The sequence below is a fragment of the Manis pentadactyla genome, chromosome 3 (genome assembly GCF_030020395.1).
Source record: "Manis pentadactyla isolate mManPen7 chromosome 3, mManPen7.hap1, whole genome shotgun sequence".
Classification (NCBI taxonomy): domain Eukaryota; kingdom Metazoa; phylum Chordata; class Mammalia; order Pholidota; family Manidae; genus Manis; species Manis pentadactyla.
In genome coordinates this window covers 108,734,124-108,756,167 of record NC_080021.1, presented here as the reverse complement: position 1 = coordinate 108,756,167, position 22,044 = coordinate 108,734,124, and the positions used below count along the sequence as shown (strand labels likewise).

At 35.3% G+C, this 22,044-nt stretch overlaps 1 protein-coding gene across 3 annotated transcripts in view; it reads right to left on the bottom strand.

The window, feature by feature from the left end:
* The window catches only part of PLXDC2 (plexin domain containing 2), a 437,738-nt gene that overhangs the window by 21,457 nt on the left and 394,237 nt on the right, over window positions 1-22,044 (bottom strand). For all 3 annotated transcript variants that reach the window (XM_036880911.2, XM_057498266.1, XM_036880912.2), the window contains exon 13: window positions 13,912-14,072. In XM_036880911.2, the coding sequence (XP_036736806.2) occupies window positions 13,912-14,072 (161 nt within the window). The remainder of the gene's footprint in view (window positions 1-13,911; window positions 14,073-22,044) is intronic.

Sequence of the window (22,044 nt, the reverse complement as noted above, 5' to 3'; positions counted from 1 at the left end):
GCATGTTGGCTTGGTTAAAAGATGAAGTAAAGGTGCCCCAGTCATAAATGTTCTAATAAAAGTCTAGTGTGAGTTAGTGCTGCTCTGTACGACAATAAGACTGGCCATGCTCCTCAAGAGGTTGTTCTCATAAAGTTACTTGTATCTGGAGCATCACTGTGTTTCTAAGTGAAGTCAAAGAAAAGCTGGCAAGTTAAGCTCTAATTAGCAGTGACCTTAGGAATGGTGGATAGTGAGCTATTTTTTGCCCTAACGAGGCTGTGTGCTTTAACTCACATTAAACTGCAAGATTAGGAAATAAACCACTAGAATGACGCATGTATCAAATCAAAGAGTGGACACTACTCATCTGACAGTTTAGAGTAACTTGTCAATCAAAGCAGGGCAAAAACAGACGTTTTAAATATTTAATTGGTATTTCATGACATGTGTTAAATTTTCATATGTTTAAATAAAATCAAAATCTCTGGAAAAAAATTTAAAGGCAGGTAGCAAATGTTTTATGTATTTAAGGTACTATATTGCAAAAATGGATATATGTAATGGTGTATCTTTTTTAAATTTGAGAAACTTGGTCTAAATATTTTGGAATTTTGGGAGCATACTATTTCAAGTCAAGTTAATTTGGAAACTGAAATAAAACATAATTATGATCCTGAGAAGGGGAACAAAATAGCATTAGTATGGCAGGAAAATAAAAGATAATGAATATCTGCCATAGAAGATCAATTACAGTGGTATTACAGATGCAATTATAATTATTATTTTCATATACTGTCATAAGTGCTAGTATCAGGGTTTAATCATTTCTTACTTAGGGCCTCCAGTGATGTTCATTACTGTCTTTTACAAAGATTACGTAGTTTCCACAAAAGCTAGGCTCAGAGTCCAAGACATTTATGCTGTGAATAAAGAAGTGCTGATAACCATTCTAACGATATTCTGTGAGCCTGGTTATAGTTCTGGCAGTAATTCCAATGTTTACAACACTTTAAAAATGAAAAAAAATTAAAAAGAAAGCCGGCTAAGATATATGAATCATAACTTATAAAAATGGCTGTTTTTATTGCACAATCAATGGTATTCTATCCAGGGGTTTTGATAACATGGTTTGGGAATGATTTAAAACACTTGCTCTTTTTCCTTCATGTATTATTTGGATAACACCAACGTTTGCTTAAGAAGAGAGGGTAGTGAGGTGAAAGAAATGAACCCTCCCAATAAATACAAGATGATAGGGATGGGAAATGAATAGCTCCAATAAATCTTGGTATTTATATAATTTTTGGCTGCAACTAATGACTGTTTTTAAAAAATAGAGTATTTAACACTATGCAGAGGAAGAGTACTTGGGAGTCAGCAAATGTGGATTCAGTTCCTGGTTGGGTTACACAGAAGGGTTGAGGAACTGGCCAAGTCAGTAAGTTAGGAAGTTAAAAGCTAGAATTTATACAAGGCTGCCCTATTTGCTCAGTGCTCTCTACTGTGCTCACTGGGTCCTGTTCCATTACTGGCAAATACTGGGGGGCTTAGCCAAATCACTTCCTGTGCCATTAGTGGACAAACCCTGGTTTTGCTACTTAGTGTGAGCCTTAAACTTCCCGTCAGCCTTCACACCTGATAAATATGTGTCAATAATTTTTATAAAGGATAATAGTTTAAATCAACATTATACACACTTATAACATACTGTGAGAACTCGGCTAAAATATTACAATAAGATTTGCATTAGAAATGTCTGAATGCATCAAACCTTATAATATCAATGTTGTAGTACGAGTTGTCTATAGTTTTAAGCATATAGATGTGTTTTCAGGAAAATGGAGTTTATTTTCTCTTCAAGTGAGACTAAAAACGCACACAGTCGTAAACCACGGCATGTGAATTTTCCTCGGGTTTCCTGCTACCTTGGACTTTCTATCATTTCACGATTCTGTTTACTGAGGTTCCACCTGGATTATTTTAAAATAATTTTAAATCTCATCTTCTCTGGTTACTCTTCTGTCCCACTGAAACACCACAAATCACTTCATTTTAAAAACAGATACATACTAAATTTTCCAATTACCCTAAATATATTCTAACTAGATTACAGCTGGTAAATAAAACTTCAAATCCAAAAATATAATCGTTTCATTTTTTAAAATGTATTTTACTTTTCTGTACTCTTGTCCTTTTTTTATAGACAGTATCTTTCTTGTATAATGTTCTGTCATCGTTTTTTAATTTTTCCCCAGCACTTTCATTTCTATTACATTTGGATTTGTTGCTATTAGTATGTTTATAAACTTGGCTTTCCAGATGACCTTAGCAGGTCAGTTTTGAGAATTTCTAGCCCTTGAGAAATTTTGTCCTAGGCCCCTGTGCTCACCTCCCGCTGCGTCTGGCATGCGCGTTCCCCACCTCTGTCGTTGTTCGCAGCTGCTGCATTTCCCAGCCAGTGCCTAGTGGCTAGTTTGTGGCTTTCCTGGTCCGCAAGGTCTGCTGGACACGTGTTGCTACCTTTTGCTTTCTCCCACACAGATACTGACCATGTTCCGGTCTGTGGATATGGGTGATTTGTTATTATCTGCTGAATTTGAGGGTTCATATTTATATTTTGGACACTGTTGTCAACTAGTTTTGCTTAAATGTTGCCCATATGCTTTCGATTTTGATATGCTGTTGCTGTCTGTTTTTACCTAGATATTTTGGGAGATAAAAAGTTCATGCTGCTACCACCATTACCAACTTCCTAGAAACTTCCATTAGTACTACTCCCTTTGACTATTTAAAGGACTGTTTTTGAATTTACTTTTATTACTATAAAATTTTTCACCTAATGATTTGAATTATAGTATTACTAAGAAGCTTTAGCATTATACCTACTTTTCATTTAAAAAAACAGGCACTTGTTTTGCAAGCTGAGATAAATGAGTAAGATATGTATGTGGATATGTATATAGCAGGCTCATAAAGGCAGCAAGGCAAGGCAGATATTTAACTGTCTCTTTATCACTTGAAGGTCAGTAAGAGATAAAGATGTATTTTGTTCAGTGGAGATTCATGGAGGAGAGCTGACTAGGTAGCTGCAGGTCTCCCGTCAGCTCCTCCTGATCAGGACTGGGGAGTCACACTTTGTTCTATGACAGGAGAACAAATTTTGTTTTGGAGTGTGTTTGGAAAGTGACTCAAAGTTATTGTTGATTGGCACCTGGGAGTTTCAACTTGAGTCTGTGTTTTCTATAGTTAAGAGAAAGGATGGGAAGAGAAAAATCACATTGTCTATCAGCAGTACTAAGATACTATAACTGCAGATTTAAATAAAACAGAAGTGGGAAAAACATCAACATAAATTGCAGATTTTTTTTTTTTTAACACAGCTATTGAAAAATTCCCTGAAACTGTTTTGGCAGAATGTGAGATAGAAGGACACAGAGTAGCAGAAGTGATTTTGAGTGGCCAGAGCTTACAGGTTATGCAAAAGATCTCAGAATAGTTTCAGGAGAAAGGAAGAAAAAGACGGAGATAAAAGAAAAACAGAAGTGTTTATTTCCCGCCTATTTAAAGAAAGCATACATATCTGTCAACTTCTTTTGGTAAAATTTAAGAAATTGTTTGCAAAGAGGACTGTGGGAGAAAGCAGAGAATAGTGCTTGGCATCTCTGGCTCTATGTTACTTTCTTCTGTCTCAAGTGACCCCTTATTGGGAATGATTTGTTTAAGGCACTTTTGTTGTTACTTTCCTGATAAATTCATAAGTTTTTATGCAGGCTTTTTAATTAAAGACAAACCTATGCCTTGCTTGCCCTGCAGAACATGAACATGAAATCTAAGGCATTACCCAATGCCACCAACTTCCTTAAAAGGTGAGAAGTTGGTGGGTCTCCCTGCCAATTATTACCTCATAAGTGATTATATTCTCTGAACAAACTGTAGTTGTCCTTGTGGGAGTATGTGTTTTACTTTTTCACTTTGGGTTACTCAAAAAATAATATGTTTTTAAAAACTGTAAGCCTGCAGTCCTACCTTCTAGCTTACTTTGCTATTTTTTATATCTTTCTCGTACATGTACAACTTTGGGTGTGGGACAGATGAACCTTAAATTCATTCTAGCTCAACCACCTCCATGATGCTTAAAAACCCTCCATTAAGTCCTCCACAAGGGGCCTTCTCGAATATTTAAATACATGTGATGAAGAGCCTCTGAGGAGCACCATACCTCTGATTATCAGAAAGTGTTTATACTGAGTCTGAATTTGTATCTTCACAGCTTCTTCCCCACAATCTTCTGATCCCTTCTTCAGGCCTTGAGAACAAGTAGGACACCAAGTCCACTAATGCGGTGGCAGCTACTGTGCTCCCTCTTGTACACGTTCAATGCTAGAGCTCCTTTCTTTCATCTCATCTTCATGAGTTACAGTCCTTAATGTTCTTGTTTGAACACTCTCCTCTGAACACACTTCAGGTTGACCATGTTCCTCCACAGACAAGGGATGCAGAATAAGCCCTACCACTTTGAGTTTAGATGCCATCCTCCTCTTCATGAAATGTATGATACACTTTTAAATTACAGCCATATACTGTAAGTGATAAATTTTGAGATTACTTTTCATTAAAATTCAGTGTTCTTTATCCATCCTCACAATACTTCGAATGTTCTCCATATTAAACTTGCTTACACTCAAGATTCAAGTCCATTTAGAAGCCACTGAATCACAGATATTTCAGGGTCAACAGCAAGGAGAATTTGGAGAACAAGAAAAAGATGATATGTGACTTAAATTCATATATAGAACAAAAAAAATGTGATACTTAATTAAGAGAAGATTAGTCCTCACTAGAAACCTAGTACTTTATGTTGCACTGAAATTTTGAATAATTGTCACAAATTTACTTTCTCTTTATAGAAGAAAATGTTTTCTCCTCCTAACAAAATAAGTATCATTTCTCCTTTAAGGTCTGTGCCAAGGATAACTCTTGACACAGAGTCAGTGTTCATAAATAATTTTTTTGAATAAATGATGGATTTTTCATAAAATATAAATATTGTAATGAACTGAAAGTAGGAAAGGTAGAAATAGAACAATTCTGACTCTATATTCCCTTATTATGTGATGTAAGAAAAGTTGTTTTAATTTTGAACTGAAAATTATTTTTAAAACTAAGAAAGTTTTTAAAGTCATCTCCTCAAGAAGATAAAGCAAAATAAGCTTAATACATTTGCAAATCAAAACTACCTTTGGCTAATCACTTCTAATAGAATTATAAAGAGCATGACTACTACTATTTAAAATAAATTTCTTTATATTTGTATCCCTTAGAGTCTCAATTTTTTTAATATCTTAAACTCAGATTTGTAATTTTAATTTTCTTATAATCACAAACCATTCTGGTATTATTTATAAAACCAAAGCATGTCATAATAATCAACTTATTTAGTTCTGTTCTTTTCTATTTCTGCCAGAAAAAAATCCCATTATGTGGAACTGGTGGAAAAAAATAATCTTACAATTGAATAAATTCATTATTATTGTGAGGCAATAATTATTGCTACAACTCAAGTTTCTATTTTTTTCTTCTCCAGTTAGGAAGACTTATTTGTTTTAACAAAGAACAGTTACCAAAGTCACAAGGAAGAAAGGACTGGAACACCTAAAACATTTATCAGGTACTTAAAATAACATTCAAGTTTACAGATGTCCACATGAATTGCAGATCTGTAAGTTTTTATATATGTATTCATTTAATTCTTCCATCTGTTAAGAGCTTCGCTGTGGAGACTTTATACATATAAATATGTATACATATCTATAATTTATTTCATGGCTTTTGCGCCATTAAAAATAACAAGTTAGGGAATGTTAATTAAGGAGCAATTAGAGCAGAGAACTCACTGAAGTATAAAATACTGTATTTAGTGTTTTTAATAATTCTTCCTGATTAAGGGAAGAAAATGTTCTATTAAATTAGAAACACTATTTTAGTTTTAGGAGTTTAAATTAAAATCTGTGAGTTTTCCGGAAGAGTAAATTAAAGATTGACATCTATAAAAAAGAAATCTTATTTTGGTGAGGATGTATATAAGGGAATCTCCAGGCACTTGAGCTGATGTCTCAAAAACATGCAGTGATGGACATGAATAAAATTCCAGCATCTTAGAACAGAAAGTGAGAGAAGAAACCACAGACATATAAACAGTGTCTTTTTTTAAAAGCAAACCAGTTTCACCATTTTCCCTTATATTTTGCTGTTTCGGGAAAGTTGGCATTTAATGGAACAGCTTCTTGAAAGAGTGTCAAACCATCTCAGGTTTTGCCTAATCTTTGCTTCCTCACAGTTCATCAAAAGTGAATGCCATCTTTTGCCTCCTCTAAGAAATAAACATAAGAAGTATTTTGTTTCAACAAATCATTTTTTTCCTTGAGTTTTTTCTAAGATTCCAATAGACTAAGGAATAACTTATGGGCAAAACTCAGTTATAAAAAGGATGTTCCTGCAAGATAAAACAAGATTTGTGGGTCTGTGAAACAGTTTGTCTGTTTACTGCATCAGCTGGTCAACAGATTGTGTGTTCCTGACTCCCAAGTGCTATTCATCTGGCAGCTGCAAAGCAAGATGCCAAACTTTCAGTAAACACTTTTTTCTCTCCAGCAGCAGCCTTTGAATCCTTGCCGGCTCCCCTCCTCTGGCTCCTTTCCGGGCGGCACTACTGACAGTCAGGAGAAGTTGAGGGCCACAGCTGCCTCTTTCTTTAATCGCCTTCTCCACTGGCCCTTGTTATTCACAAATATTCCTTGGAATGAGGAATCCCTTGGGTGGCGAACTGTTGAAAAAATTGTTTTTATACTACCACTGTTGCAGCACAGACTACAGGCCAGGATGTGGCGTCCTTGGTTCAAGTCTTGACTCTGAAACTAGATTTTATATGACCAAAACAAATGGTCTCACCTTCTTAGGTTTCTTTTTTTACCTTGGACTTTATTCCAACAAAGGTATAAAAAAGATACCGCTCACTTATGCTCCAGAAACTGAAGGCCCTATTGGCTTGGATTTATCTGGATTTTATGGTATCCAAACCATGCAACTGGAGTGCATGTCAAGAACACACAAAATCACAGAAGTAAGAATCACCTTTTCGATTTATCTGGATTTTATGGTATCCAAACCATGCAACTGGAGTGCATGTCAAGAACACACAAAATCACAGAAGTAAGAATCACCTTTTCGGAGGTTAACTTTGGCTGAAGGTTGGGCAGAATAATTTTTTTATACCAAACAAATGTGTCTATATTATAGAGCATAATGCAAAATTCACATAAGTTTTAAGGATAAGCATAAAATCCCAAGGGCATGTATTGGAGGTAGATGCTTGGGGAATTCACGTTTTATTCCAGAAAAGTTACAGAATATCTGGGTTGCATGCATGCTGAGGTTTCTATTTTGACATCCTATGATTTTGGTGATAGCAAATACTGGGCACTTCCACTAAAGGCATATATTTTGGTTCCACGGAAATAATAAGAATTTTAAAGCATGATAATGAGTAATACCTGGTATTTAAACATTTATGTCCAGGTTTTATTGTGAAAACCGTCACATAGCTACTAATTTAAATCAGTATGCACAATTTAAGAATGGTGAGACTGTGTTACCCTTCAGTAAACATAACTGTTTTGGAGAGCAGGCTTTCTTTCTTTAATTAATTTATTGTTTTTACAAATATATATCTGAAGTTCTATGAAAAGTCTTAAATGATAAAATCATCATTATCATTATCATCATCACCACCATCATCCCACTTATTATCAAATTGCAAGTTCAGGCACAAAGATCATCACAAAGTCTGAAATCCTTCGTTATTTGACTAATAATATCTTGCTCCACAAAAGGTAACATTTTCTTCAAGCATTATATGAAAACTACCTCTTTTGAAAAACTAAACATTCAACTTGAAATCCATTCCTAGCTTAAAATATGTTTATCATCTGTCTCCAACACTCTAGGATGTAAGCTCCATGAGGGCAAAGATTGCCTCTTGTCCATTTTGCTTAACTCTGCGTTTTGGGTACCTGGAAGATGACAGGAGCTCAATGAATTTGAATAAGTGAATGAATAAACAGCCAACTTATCAGATAGCTTTGTCAGTTATCTCCCTCCTCAAGCTTCTAATCCCCCTCTCTCCCTTGTACTGAAAATCACTTGGTTTTCTACTTTCAAAAAATAAGAAGTGAATAAAACTTTCTAATCCCCTCTTCTCACAAGTTTTTCTCTATAAACAAGCATTGTCCAATAGAAATACAGTGTGAGAACATACATAATTTGACAACTATTTAATAGCCACATTAAAAAGTAAAAATAAGTAAAAATTAAGCAAAGGTGTACAAGGGTTCCTTTTTCTCCACACTCTCACCAACACTTGTTATTTCTTATCTTTTGGATAATAGCTATTCTAAGAGGTGTGAGGTGATATCTTATTATGGTTTTGATTTGTATTTTCTTCATGGTTAGTGATGTGGAGCATCTTTTCATGTGCCTGTTGGCCATGTCTATGTCTTCTTTGGAAAAATGTCTATTCAGGTCCTCTGCCCATTTTCTATTTTTTAAATTGGATTGTTTATTTGCTATTGAGTTGCATGAGTTCTTTATATGTTTTGGATATCAATCTCTTACTGGATATATTATTTGCACACATTTTCTCCCCTTTAAGTAGGTTGGCTTGTCATTTTGTTGATGGTGTCCTTTGCTGTGTAGAAGCTGTTTGGTTTGATGTAGTCCTGCCTGTTTATTTTTCCTTTTGTTGCCTTTGCTTTAGGGGTCAGATACAAAAACCATTGTCAAGCCCAATGTCAAGGAGTTTACTGCTTATGTTTTCTTCTGGTAGTTTTATGGTTTTGGGTCTTATATCCAAGTCTTTAATCCATTTTGGGTTAATTTTTGTGTATGGTGAATGATACCAGTCTGGTTTCATTCTTTTGCATATGGTGGTTTTCCCAACACCATTTATTGAAGAGACTGTTCTTTCCTTATTGTACATATTCTTGCCTCCTTCATTGCAAATTAACTGACCATAGATGTGTGGGTTTATTTCTGGGTTCCACTGTCTGTGTATCTGTTTTTATTTCAAAACATACTGTTTTGATTACTACAGTTTTATAATATAGTTTAAAATCAGAAAGCATGATCCCTCATACTTTTGTTCTTCTTTCTCAGATTGCTTTGGCTCTTTAGAATCTTTTGTGGTTCCATATAAATTTTAGTATTGTTTGTTCTATTTCTGTGAAAAAGGCCATTGGAATTGGCACTGCATAGGGATTTAACTGAATTTGTAGATTGCTTTGGGAAATATGGGTATTTTAACAATATTAATTCTCCCAATCCATGAGCACAGAGTATCTTCCAATTTATTTGTATCTTCTTTAGTTTCTTCCATCAATGTCTTATAATTGTCAGCATACAGGTCTTTTACTTCATTGGTTAAATTTACTTATGTATTTTATTATTTTTCATGCAGTTGTAAATGGGATTGGTTTCTTAATTTTCCCTTTCTGATAGCTCATTGTTAGTGCATAGAAATGCAACAGATCTTTACAGATTGATTTTGTACCCTGAAACTTCACTGAATTTATTAGTTTTATCAGTTTTTTTGTAGAATCTTTAGGATTATCTGTATTGAAAATTATGTCTGCAAATAATGACAATTTTATTTTTTCCTTTCCAATTTGGATGCATTTATTTATTATTTATTTATTTATTTATTACCTAATTACTCTGGGTAGGACTTCCAATAATAGGTTGAATAAAAATAGACAATAGCAACAATAACTACATAAATTGCTGTACATCTTTGGGCAATGATTTTTGCAATATTTGCTAAGCACCTTCATACTGTTTACTTCTTTCTGTTTCTATTTTTGGGACTTGGTTGTAAACACATAATCTCTATCCTTAGATATACATCTTCTTATATTTCTATATACATGAAGAAAACCCCTTTGCATGCAGAGAGGAGGCAAGGACTAGTGGTTAAGGGTATGGTCTCTGGAAGGCCTAGGCTTAACTCCTGACTCCACTACTGGCTAAATGCATGATGTTGGGCAAGTTATTTCGATTCTGTGTCTCAGCTTCTTCACTCTGACACAGAGATAATCTTAGTACTTCATAGGATCTCTATGAGGATTAAATGAGGTAGTAAGCATAAGTCACTTCCATTGCTGATTTTAATTGGTTTGCTATTTCCATTATTGCATTCATAATGGGGCTAGTTATAATAGCAAAAAATGGGAAGAGTCCCAGTGCTCTATAACATGAGATTGGTTTATGAACTCTGGTGTACCCATTCAAGGGCAAAGTTGTTGAACTGCATCACAGTATACACAGTGTCTAGCACAGGACCTAATCCTGTAAGTGCTTAACGCAATCTGGATTTCATTGTGAAATTCACAAGGTTCACATGCGGTCATGTCTTATAGGCAAGGGCATATCACAGTTTAATTAGTATGTGGTACATTTTATATTCAGTGAAATCTGTGGTGGGCAGAATAAGGACCTCCCAAAGATGGCCATGTCCTAATCGTCAAAACTTGTCAATGCCACTTTCTATGGCAAAACAGACTTAGTAGATGTGACTAAATTAAGGACCTTGAGATGGGGAGATTGCTCTGGACTACCCATGTGGGCCCAATGCAATCAGAAGAGGCCCTACAAGAAGGAGGTAGGGGGGTCAGAGTTAATAGTAGAAGATGTGATAAAAGAAGCAGCAGTTGAAAGGCTGAGAAGAGGCCAGGAGCCAAGAAATGGATGCAGCTTCTAGAAGCTAAAAATGGTAAGAAAATAATTCTTCCCTGAACCCTCCAGAAGGAACTAGCTCTGCTGACATCCTGACTTTAGTGCAGTGAAATTAATTGAACTTCTGATCCTCAGAGCTCTAAGATGGCAAGTGTGTGTTATTTTAAGCTACTAGGTTCATGGTAATTTGTTAGAGCAGCAATAGGAAACTAATATACAGTCAAATTGGGTGAGATAGGTTCTTTTTACTTCTAGGCAATGTTGCACCCTCAGTGCTCTTTGAATACCACTTGACCCTATACCATTCAATACAAAGCTATTGAATGAATATTGAATGGGATAGTACACAGCTGTCAAAATGATGTTCATGAAGAGTTCATAGTAAAATAGAAAATAGTATCTGAAAAAGTCAATTTGCATTTCATTGAAATAACAGTTGTAACAAATTGGCAAATATCAAATTATGCATAAAAGAATTCCAGAAGAAAATAAAATAGTAAAAGGGATTGTTTCTGTATATTGGGACAATAAATGATTTTACTATTTCTTCTTTACATTTCTGCAAATTTCTTACAGTGAATAGATACTGCTTTCATAATGGAAAAACCCCCAACAATTTCACTTAAAAAGTAGACAGCAGTATAATATGAAACATAAAAAGCAATTTACAAGATATTGGTAAACTCAACCTCTTTATGCACCAGTCACTCTAACTTAATTAGTAATTCAATGATTTCAAATGCATAGGTCTCACATGTCACTCATTACAGTCAACATGGATCTGTGTTTTGATTTTGCAAACATGGCTCAGCCTGAAGATGATTATCATCTTCAAGAATGATCTGTCAACCAGCTGCTGTGAGCTGCATGAGGACAGCAGGGCATCAGAGGGGTAGTGATTTAAGTGGACACTGGCAATGGACTCACTGGGAAGGAAAAAGGCAAAGAGAAGAAAAACTGCGGAAGCTACAGAGTAACTCTGCTTCACTTCACTTGAGTGTGGAGACACGAGAGAGTTCTTCCTGGAACTCCGCTCCTTGACCTTGGAGAAGTCATTCCACTACTCTGAGCCTTAGTCTCTTCTCGTGTGTTATGAGGGTACAGAACTAAATTATCTCTAAGATAATTGCCCCAAAAAAATCACTTTCACTATCCTCAAGTCTTTGTATTCTTAAAAGGATTACTGTGAACTATGTCTAATGCAATTTGCCATTAGTGCCATCACCATCAGACATTTCACAGTATCTTCTTTTTTCACAATGTCAGAAATTAACTGCATGGTGTATTAAAAGGATTAAACATGCAAGGGGTTGCAGCAGCAGCCTGACGTCTGTTAGTCACTGAAGCCTTACAGCTTGTCACTTGTCAACTCTTTGAGGAATGCATTCACGACCCTGGGAAAATTTTCTACTTTTTTCCATGATAATCAAGCTCATTAACAAAACTTAGTAACAGTTTTCCAACCAATACAGTGCTTGATAACGTCTCAGTTATTGTAATTTTAAACCAAGGGTACCATTTCTGAAATGTGTCAGATGAAGTTTAGTGAAAGTTTAAAATATACTAGAATATTTTTTTCCAGAAAATGTTGATAGAATACTTATTTGAAATAAATCTGCTATTAAATCCAAGCCTTAAAGAACTTATAAGTCTGTAAGGCAGAATAATCATGTACACATTTAACTCTAATGCAAAACAGAAGGGTAAATGCCAGAGAAAGACACAGATGTATTACTAGAGATAGAATTTCAGAGGATAATTATGTGCAGCTGTCCAGGTAGACAGAGATGGTGCAGGGAAGCTTATGGGGTACATGGCATCGAAGGCTGTTTAGATCCTGAATTCAAGAACTGTGGTGGACAGAGAGGGCTTTGTTGGTGGAGAAAACAGAATGAGCAGCGTCTTGGTAGCATGGAAATTTTGCAGTGTGCAGGGAGAAGAGCAAAGAGTGAGATCTGTCATTGCTCCAGGTTAAGGAGCCATGGGATACAAACTGAAACAACAGAGAAGGCCCAGGTGGCCACAGCCTTGAGTGGCAGCCCAAAGAGACTGCACTTTATTGTCCAGGCAGTGGAGAGCTATATAGGATTTCTGAGCAATTGGTTAATTGATTTGAAGTCACCTCTCCTTATTATAGAGAACAAAAATAATTTTGTACTTTAAAAGTCATTATAATTTCCCTCTCAACAAGTGAATAAAATTCTAAGCAATCTGTGAATTACCCAATGAAATGGAAAATTTTAAACTTTACAAGTTTGAAACTCTGAGGGGGAAGATTTCCTTCACTGCTCTCATGTTTGTTTGGTGTTGGAAGAGCAGTGGCCCCTTTAAGATGTCAGAATGACAGCTGTGAGCACAGGGCGCTCTGGAAGCCTGATCATCTGGGGACAGGTGGCTTGGTCACCCGACTTTATCCTGGGGCCTCCAGGTCTCCCAGTGCACTCCTCTGGACATCAGGGCCTGATTCTGGCCCTTTAGACACACCCCTGGTCCTCCTCCCTGAGTGTTCTTAGGGACTGGCACTAAATCCACGTTCTGTACCTGAAAACACAGCACCAATTCAGCACAGTGCTCTCTGTGTGTTCACACATTTATATATGAATGTATAAATACACACACATTGCACAAAATGGTGATGGCACAGACTGTTATCTTATTGTTACAGCTGTTATTTTGTAGTGAAAGCTTTATTTTCCTAAATGCTTTAAGAGCTTTTTTAGAGCAGGCCCACCATGGTGTATCCTGAATCCAGCCAATACTCAATTAGCATTTGCTGATCAATTGACGTTAGCTAAGTCCTTTGGCCTCCAGTATACGCTGCATTTCTTCCTAGGATCAGGAGAATAGCTGGTTAACACACTTGATATAATGGGACTAAAAAGTATGGTTTCTATCTTCATTTAGATCTGTGAAAGGCATGATAGCTTATTTCTTTCAAAGCTCCTAAAGTAATGTAACTGAATCCGTCATATGAAAGCAGTCTATCAGTGCGCATGTGCCTGTGCTTGTGCATATGCATGTGTGAAATTAGCGCCCAACTGCAAAATGGAGAAATCATGTGCTAAATATTAAATACAGGTGGTTTGGCAAATGCATAGGGTTCATCAACCAACATGGTTTTTATGTGTTATAATTAATACTTACCTCAATAAAGAAGATACTGGCTGCTGATGTTGGATGGTGGTACATATAGACTGTCACGAGAATGGCTGCTACTATAATGAGGACCAGGATGAGAATTCCAACAATGAGCCCGGCATGAAGAGTTCCCCCTTTCTTCTCGGCTGCACTGTCATCTGTAGAAGCTGAAAGAAGAGCACAGCTGTGAGGATACGCGTCTGCACACTCAAGGTTGCCTTTTCGTTAGCAAGGATATTAATATTTTTAATAAAGTACCACTGGATATTTTTTACCTTCTTACAACTTTTTATTTCCATAATACCAATTTTAGAAGTTAGGTATTCTTTATTTTGGGCAGTGAAAAATCTATATTGATGATTAAAAAGTTATAATTGCATTTTAATTTATAGTTCAATAAACACAATAGTCTTTGTTCTAAAGATATAGTGGAAAATCTAAAACTTGAACTATGTAATAAATTTAATGTTGATTTTTCTCATTAAACCACTGGCACTGTGACCTATGGAAAAAACTGATTACTCTCTGAAAGTTTTTCTCTCATTTTCTTCTGAAAAATCTTAACTGAAGAGTAGCTGACATCTTTTGGTGGGTACACAGGCATTTTTCAGGAAGTCTGTGCATGAGTTAAAAGGATAATTTTCAAAATCTGCTTTAAACTGAAATACCCTTTGAAAGTGTAACAGATGGATGTTAAATGACCCTCAGCTAGTTTACCACTATGTAAAGGGAACACACAGCATATGAAAATATTCTACTATGCCACAAACCAATACCATTTTCTCCAACTTTGAGATACTTTCCACTATAATATCTACCTTCAGGAAGATAGGAAACAGGAATTAAATTTCGAATGTACTAATTATCTAACTCAAAGTCAATCAACCAAATAAAACTAATCTCTAAAGTCTTCTCTTGTTCTAAAATTCTGTAATATTTGATGATTATTGAGGTATTCAGAAGAGATCTTCTGAAATTATGTGCAGCAGGTAACTGCATCCTAGTACATAATATGATTGGTATTTTTGAATCATTACAAAGTTCTTTAAGACTCACAGAAGTTCTAGAACACTGATTCCTAATCCTTTTATTACCAATTGAGTCTTGGTTATTTTTACCCTTTACCTCTGGTTTAAACATTTGTCTATTAAACCTTATTTAAGAAGCCCTGATTTATTTCTTTTACTTTAAGTTTTTGTTAATGAAAAACAACATGACTCCTTATCAGAATGTGTAGTCAATATAAAATAACAGAATTCCAGAAAAAGAAAAGTAACATGGCCTCCCAATTTTCCTACCCATCCTTTGAGTTTTTGTTGCTATTGGTTTTTTATTCTTTGCTTGAGATTTGCTGTTGGTATTCAGTACTCTCTCCAAATCTAATAAAACTCGGTATCCTAACGCTTTCCCTTACATAACAAAAATTCACTACTGAAAGAATATAAAATTTAAAAAGTAATTCATTATATAAAGTAATTCATTTATAGAGAGGATTCTGGGAAGATAGCAGAGAAGAGAGTATCAGGAAACTCTTTCCACATAGACAATAAATGCACTAGCAGAATCTGTCTGACAACTCTTTTGGAACTCTGGACTCTCTTGAAGGTTTACAACTTCCAGGGGGAAGGCTTGTCCTGTAAATTGTGATTTTCAGTCAATTTCAGCTCTTAGCATAGTAGTGCCCACCCATCCTTCACCCCTCAGCTATGTGGCAGGCAGCTGTACATCTGTTCCTGAAGCAGCCTGCAGGAGCTTGGGAGGCAAAAAGGACCCTGTCCTCCAAATATCATCAATCTGTGTTCTGATCACTGATTGATGCTTTTCATCAGAGATATGCAGACAAAGGAACAGCCATTGGTTTTGCACCTTTTCCCACTGTTGCAACTCCTTCCCCATCTGGCTGAAGTGATTTCCCAAATTTGCTGAGAAATGAGCATAAACATGCAAAAGGCTTATGGAATTCCAGTAAGATGAGCTCAAGGGACCCACACTGAGACATATTATAATCAAACTTTCGAAAAATGAAGTAAAAGAGAGAATGTAATCTCTGTGTTGACAACAAATTAAATAGCTATGGAATACGAACAAGAGAAATGAGAAAGGAATTTAAACACTGTACTACAAAAAAAATCAACTAAATGTAAAGAAAGCTATTTTTTGTGCAATTCTGGAAATGAGGGGCAATAAAGATATAAGGCATATAGAAAACAAATAGCAAAATGCCAGAAGTAACTCCCTCCTTGTCAGTAATTAATTTAAATCTAAATGGATTAAATTCTGTAATCAAAAGATATAGATGGGCAGAAGGAATAAAAACACATGATGATCCAACTATATGCTGTCCATTAGATACTCTTTTTAAATTCAAAGACACAAACAGATGGAAAGTGAAAGTATGGAAATGATATTTCATGAGAAGAGTATAACTGAAAGAACAGGTGGCTATATTAACATCAGACTAAATTGTGAATCAAAAAGGTTTATGAGACAAAGAAGGATATTATATGTTAATAAAAGATTCAATACAGCAAGAAGACATAAAAAGTATAAACATTTATGCAGTTAATGACAAACCATGAAAATATTTGAAGCAAAGGTTCACAGAATTGAAGGGATAAAACATTCTACAATAAGTCAGGAATTTCAATATTCCACTCTCAGTATTGCATGGAACAACCAGACAGAAGATTAAGAAAAGAAATAGAGGACTTAACAATAAATCAACCAGAGCTAACAGACACATATCCAAAAAAACATTTCAAGTGTACATGGGACATTTTCTAGGATGGACCACATGTTTAGGCCAAAATTTATATCTCAATAAGTTTAAAAAGATAGATATTATATTAAAGTATCTTCTTCATCCACAATGGGATGGAGTCAAACAGAAGTAAAACTGGAAATTCACGAATTTGTGGAAATTAAATGACTCACTATTAAAGTTTGAATCCAATCTATGTATTAAAGATGAAATCTCAGGGAAAATTAGAAATACTTAGAGATGAATGGAATGCAGCAAAAGCAGGGTTAAGGATGGGGATTTATAGTTATAAATGCCTACAGTAAAAAGCAAGAAAGATCTCAAAAATCATGATCAGATTTTTACCTTGAAACCTCACTCACTCCCTTTATTTAGGCATAAATGCTTGCTTTCAGTTATTACTTATTTATATTTCCAATAATGGTTTATTTATCTCTTTTTTAAAACCTTCCTTTACAGTGCTGGTATAGAGGTTAACATACCACATTACATCTAATGAAATCTGTACAGAGGCTATTTTGTGATTAACAGATTAATAATTTATAACATTTTTGGATGATGATGATTTTACTAAGATAAATCTTTGTGGATTCTCAAAATATTACTAACGAGAAGACAAAACAAATATTAGTAGTCCAATACTGTGCTATGACTTTATGATGTGTTATAATTAGAGCAAACCATTTAAAGAGAAATATAGCAAATTCAGTTCCAAAATTTTACAGAGGCATCCTTGTGCCCTGAGCCAATGCTATTTCCAGATGCTTTGGAGTAATCATCTGAATGGAGTGGCCAAAATTGCACACATATTTCTGGAGAACATATTTTTCTCTGTTTTCATTTTATTTAGGCCAGTTTTCTGCATCTCTATGCAAATGCTTCCTCTACTAACAGATATTAATGATAGCATATTTAAGCTTGTTGAATCCAGAGGTGAAGTGATTTTGCCATTGATATACTCTGATTTTAAATTCTTTCAATATTATTTGGTTTAATATCACTGCCTAATTAAATGGTACAAGGTTTGCCTACTTATGGGTACTTGCAAACAGGTTCAGGAGATTCTGTATGTTAAAAATGATAAGCACCTCAAACATAAAACTTAAATTTAAAAAGTGTAAGCAAGTGCTAGTAATTTCCATAATTGAAATTTGGTTCATTCACCTCAAGGGCAGATTGCTCAAATAAATTGATTTTAATCCTTCAGAAAAGACAATCACCAAAGATGTCCACATTGAAATAGTCACTCATTTCTGTGGCTTGACTGATTGTGCTTGGAGATTGGCATATAGAAGTGGGTCATAGAAAATTCCTAACCTGTTTCAGCTACAAACTTCTTAAGATCATCAGTTTATTACGAGTTGGGGGAATATTCGAAAATATCTGGAGGAATTTAGTTTGAAGGCTCAAACTCTTATTCTGTTCTTAGAAATAGTTCATACTTATTCACTCATGTCCAAAAGTGAGCAAAAGGTAAAGAACTATCCTTCTAACACACACAGGACAATTCTAATCTGTACCTTTATTAGCTTTACATTGTGTATTTAAATAAGAGTTAATGATAAAGGACAATAAGACACCATAAAACAGATCCTTGAGCCAAAAAAGATAGTGCACAGATATATATTTATTTTTTTTGCAATTTTTTTATTAAGGTATCATTGATATACACTCTTATGAAGGTTTCACAAGAAAAACAGTGTGGTTGTTACATTCACCTTTACTATCGAGTTCCCCCAGATACCCCATTGCAGGCACTGTCCATCAGTGTAGTAAGATCCCACAGAGTCCCTATTTGTCTTCTCTGAGCTACACTGTCTTCCCCGTGACCCCACACACACCATGTGCACCAATCACAATATCCCACAATCCCCTTCTCCCTCCCTCCCCACCTGCCTTCCCCCACGCCTCCCCTTTGGTAACCACTATTCCTTCTTGGAGCCTGTAAGTCAGCTGGTATTTTGTCCCTTCAGTTTTGCTTAGTTATTATATTCCACAAAGGAGGGAAATTATTTGGTATTTGTCTTTCTCGGCCTGACTTATTTCCCTGAGCATAATATCCACCAGCTCCATCCATGTTGTTACAAATGGTAGGATTTGTTTCTTTCTTATGGCTGAATAGTATTCCATTGTGTATATGTACCTCCTCTTCTTTATCCATTCATCTACCAATGGACACTTAGGTTGCTTCCATATCTTGGCTATAGTAAATAGTGCTGCGATAAACAGGGCTGCATAGGTCTTTTTGAATCTGAGAAGTTGTTTTTTTTTGGGAAAATTCCTAGGAGTGGAATTCCTGGGTCAAATGGTATTTCTATTTTTAGTTTTTTGAGGAACCTCCATATTGCTTTCCATAATGGTTGAATTATTTTACATTCCCACCAGCAGTGTAGAGGGTTCCCCTTTCTCTGCATTCTCGCCAACATCTGTTGTTCCTAATCTTTTTGATGCTGGCCATCCTAAGTGGTGTGAGGTGATATCTTTTTGTGGTTTTAATTTGCATTTCTCTGATAATAAGCAATGTGGAGCATCTTTTCATGTGCCTGTTGGCCATCTGAATTTCTTCTTTGGAGAAGTCTCTGTTCATATCCTCTACCCATTTTTTAATAGGGTTATTTGCTTTTTGGTTATTGAGGCATGTGAGTTCTTTATATATTTTGGATGTTAACCCCTAGTTGGATATGTCATTTACAAATATATTCTCCCATACTGTAGGATGCCTTTTTGTTCTGTTGATGGTATCCTTTGCTGTACAGAAGCTTTTGAGTTTGATATAGTCCGACTTGTTCATTTATTATTTTTTTCCCCTTGCCTGAGGAGATGCGTTCAGGAAAAAGTTGCTTATGTTTATATTCAAGAGATTTTTCCCAGTGTTTTCTTCTAAGAGTTTTATGGTTTCATGACTTACATTCACATCTTTGATTCACTTAGAGTTTACTTTTAAGTGTATGGGGTTAGACAATAATCCAGTTTCATTCTCTTGCATGTAGCTGTCCAGTTTCACCAACACCAGTTGTTGAAGAGGCTGTCATTTCCCCATTGTATATCCATGGCTCCTTTATAGTATATTAATTGACCATATATGCTTGGGTTTATATCTGGGCTCTCTAGTGTGTTACATTGGTTTATTGGTCTATTCTTGTGCTGGTACCAAATTGTCTTGATTACTGGGGCACTGTAGTAGAGCTTGAAGTTGGGGAGCATAATCCCCCCGCTTTATTCTTCCTTCTGAGGATTGCTTTGGCTATTCAGGGTCTTTTATGGTTCCATATGAATTTTAGAACTATTTGCTCTGGTTTGTTAAAGAATGCTGTTGGTATTTTGATAAGCACTGCATTGAATCTGTAGATTGCTTTAGGCAGGATGGACATTTTGACAATATTAACTCTTCCTATCCATGAGCACAGGATGAATTTCCATTTATTAGTGTCCTCTTTAATTTCTCTCATGAGTGTCTTGTAGTTTTCAGAGTACAGGTCTTTCACCTCCTTGGTTAGGTTTATTCCTTGGTATTTCATTCTGTCTGATGCAATTGTGAATGGAATTGTTTTCCTGATTTCTCTTTCTGCTAGCTCATCATTAGTGTATGGGAATGCAACAGATTTCTGTGTATTAATTTTGTATCCTGCAACCTTGCTGAATTCAGATATTTGATCTAGTAGTTTTGGAGTGGATTCTTTAGGGTATTTTTATGTACAATATCATGTCATCTGCAAACAGGGACAGTTTAACTTCTTGCTTACCAATCTGGATGCCTTTTATTTCTTTGTGTTGTCTGATTACCATGGTTAAGACCTCCAGAACTATGGTTGTATATAAGTGGGGAGAGTGGGCATCCTTTTCTTGTTTCTGATCTTAAAGGAAAAGCTTTCAGCTGCTTGCTGTTAAGTCTAATGTTGGCTGTGGGTTTGTCATATATGGCCTTTATTATGTTGAGGTACTTGCCCTTTATACCCATTTTGTTGAGATTTTTTATCATGAATGGATGTTGAATTTTGTCAAATGCTTTTTTAGATCATGGTTTTTGTCCTTTTTGTTAATGTGGTGGATGATGTTGATGGATTTTAGAATGTTGTACCATCCTTGCATCCCTGGAATAAATCCTATTTGATCATGATGGATGATCTTTTTGATTGATTTTTGAATTTGGTTTGCTAATATTTTGTTGAGTATTTTTGCATCTATGTTCATCAGGGACATTGGTCTGTCATTTTCTTTGAGGTGTCTTTGCCTGGTTTTGGAATTAGAATGACGCTGGCCTCATAGAATGAATTTGGGAGTATTCCCTCCTCTTCTACTTTTTTGGAAACTTTGGGGAGGATGGGTATTAGGTCTTCACTAAATGTTTGAAAGAATTCAGCAGTGAAACCATCTGGTCCAGGGTTTTTGTTCTTAGGTAGGTTTTTGATTACCAATTCATTTTCATTGCTGGTAATTGGTCTACTCAGGTTTTCTGTTTCTTCCTGGGTCAGCTTAGGAAGGTTGTATTTTTCTAGAAAGTTGTCCATTTCTTCTAGGTTATCAACACACAGATATATTTTAAAAGCCTACCAAATAAATGCCTTTTTAGTACTCTGTTGAAGGCATGTTTTAAAACACATATGAAACAAGAAAATAAATAGTATCAAAGATAAATATACTCTCACTTGGTCCACTGAGTGACCTATGAGTTCCCAGCTTTTTAGGACTTTATAACATGTATATCAATATTTAGACCCAGAGAGAACAGTGAGAACTGTGAAATCTTTCAAAGCCATCTGCCATTTTGGGGTAAGTTTTAGTTACCTTGATTGTAAAGCCAACAAATTTTTTAAAGTGTTAAGTACATATTAGAGAGTATTCACAACTTCATCTACTTGTGTTTAATTTCTTGTATTCCAAAAAATGTTTATGACTTATTGATAAGAGAATAAAGATAAAGAAAAAAGAAAGTAGAAAAATGAAGAGAGCAGGGAAGAAGTAAGGAAATTTGACATGTTTCTTCAAGGTGTAGCACTTGATTTTAAACCTGTCTCCTTGCTCTTTCTATGACTGTTTATTTTTTCATGATTTACATGCATTAAAGATTGATACTCTGTATTTAGAAGTACAATTATTCAGTATGTTAAAGAGATTTTAATACATTGCTAAAATGATCTGTACCCACTATTAAATCTTGTAAGTCCAGGAATAAAGTAAAACTAAAATAGAACTATTCCTTGTCTGAAATTTTATTCACAATAGATCCAACACTCCTTTTGGCTTTAAAATGAAACACTACAGCCCATAAGATCCACAACATATTAATGTCCTTTGGGGGACCAAGAGTTTCATGGGTTGGACAAAGTCCTGCACACATTTGTGCAAAATTCATAAATCTTACACAGATGATGTCAAAT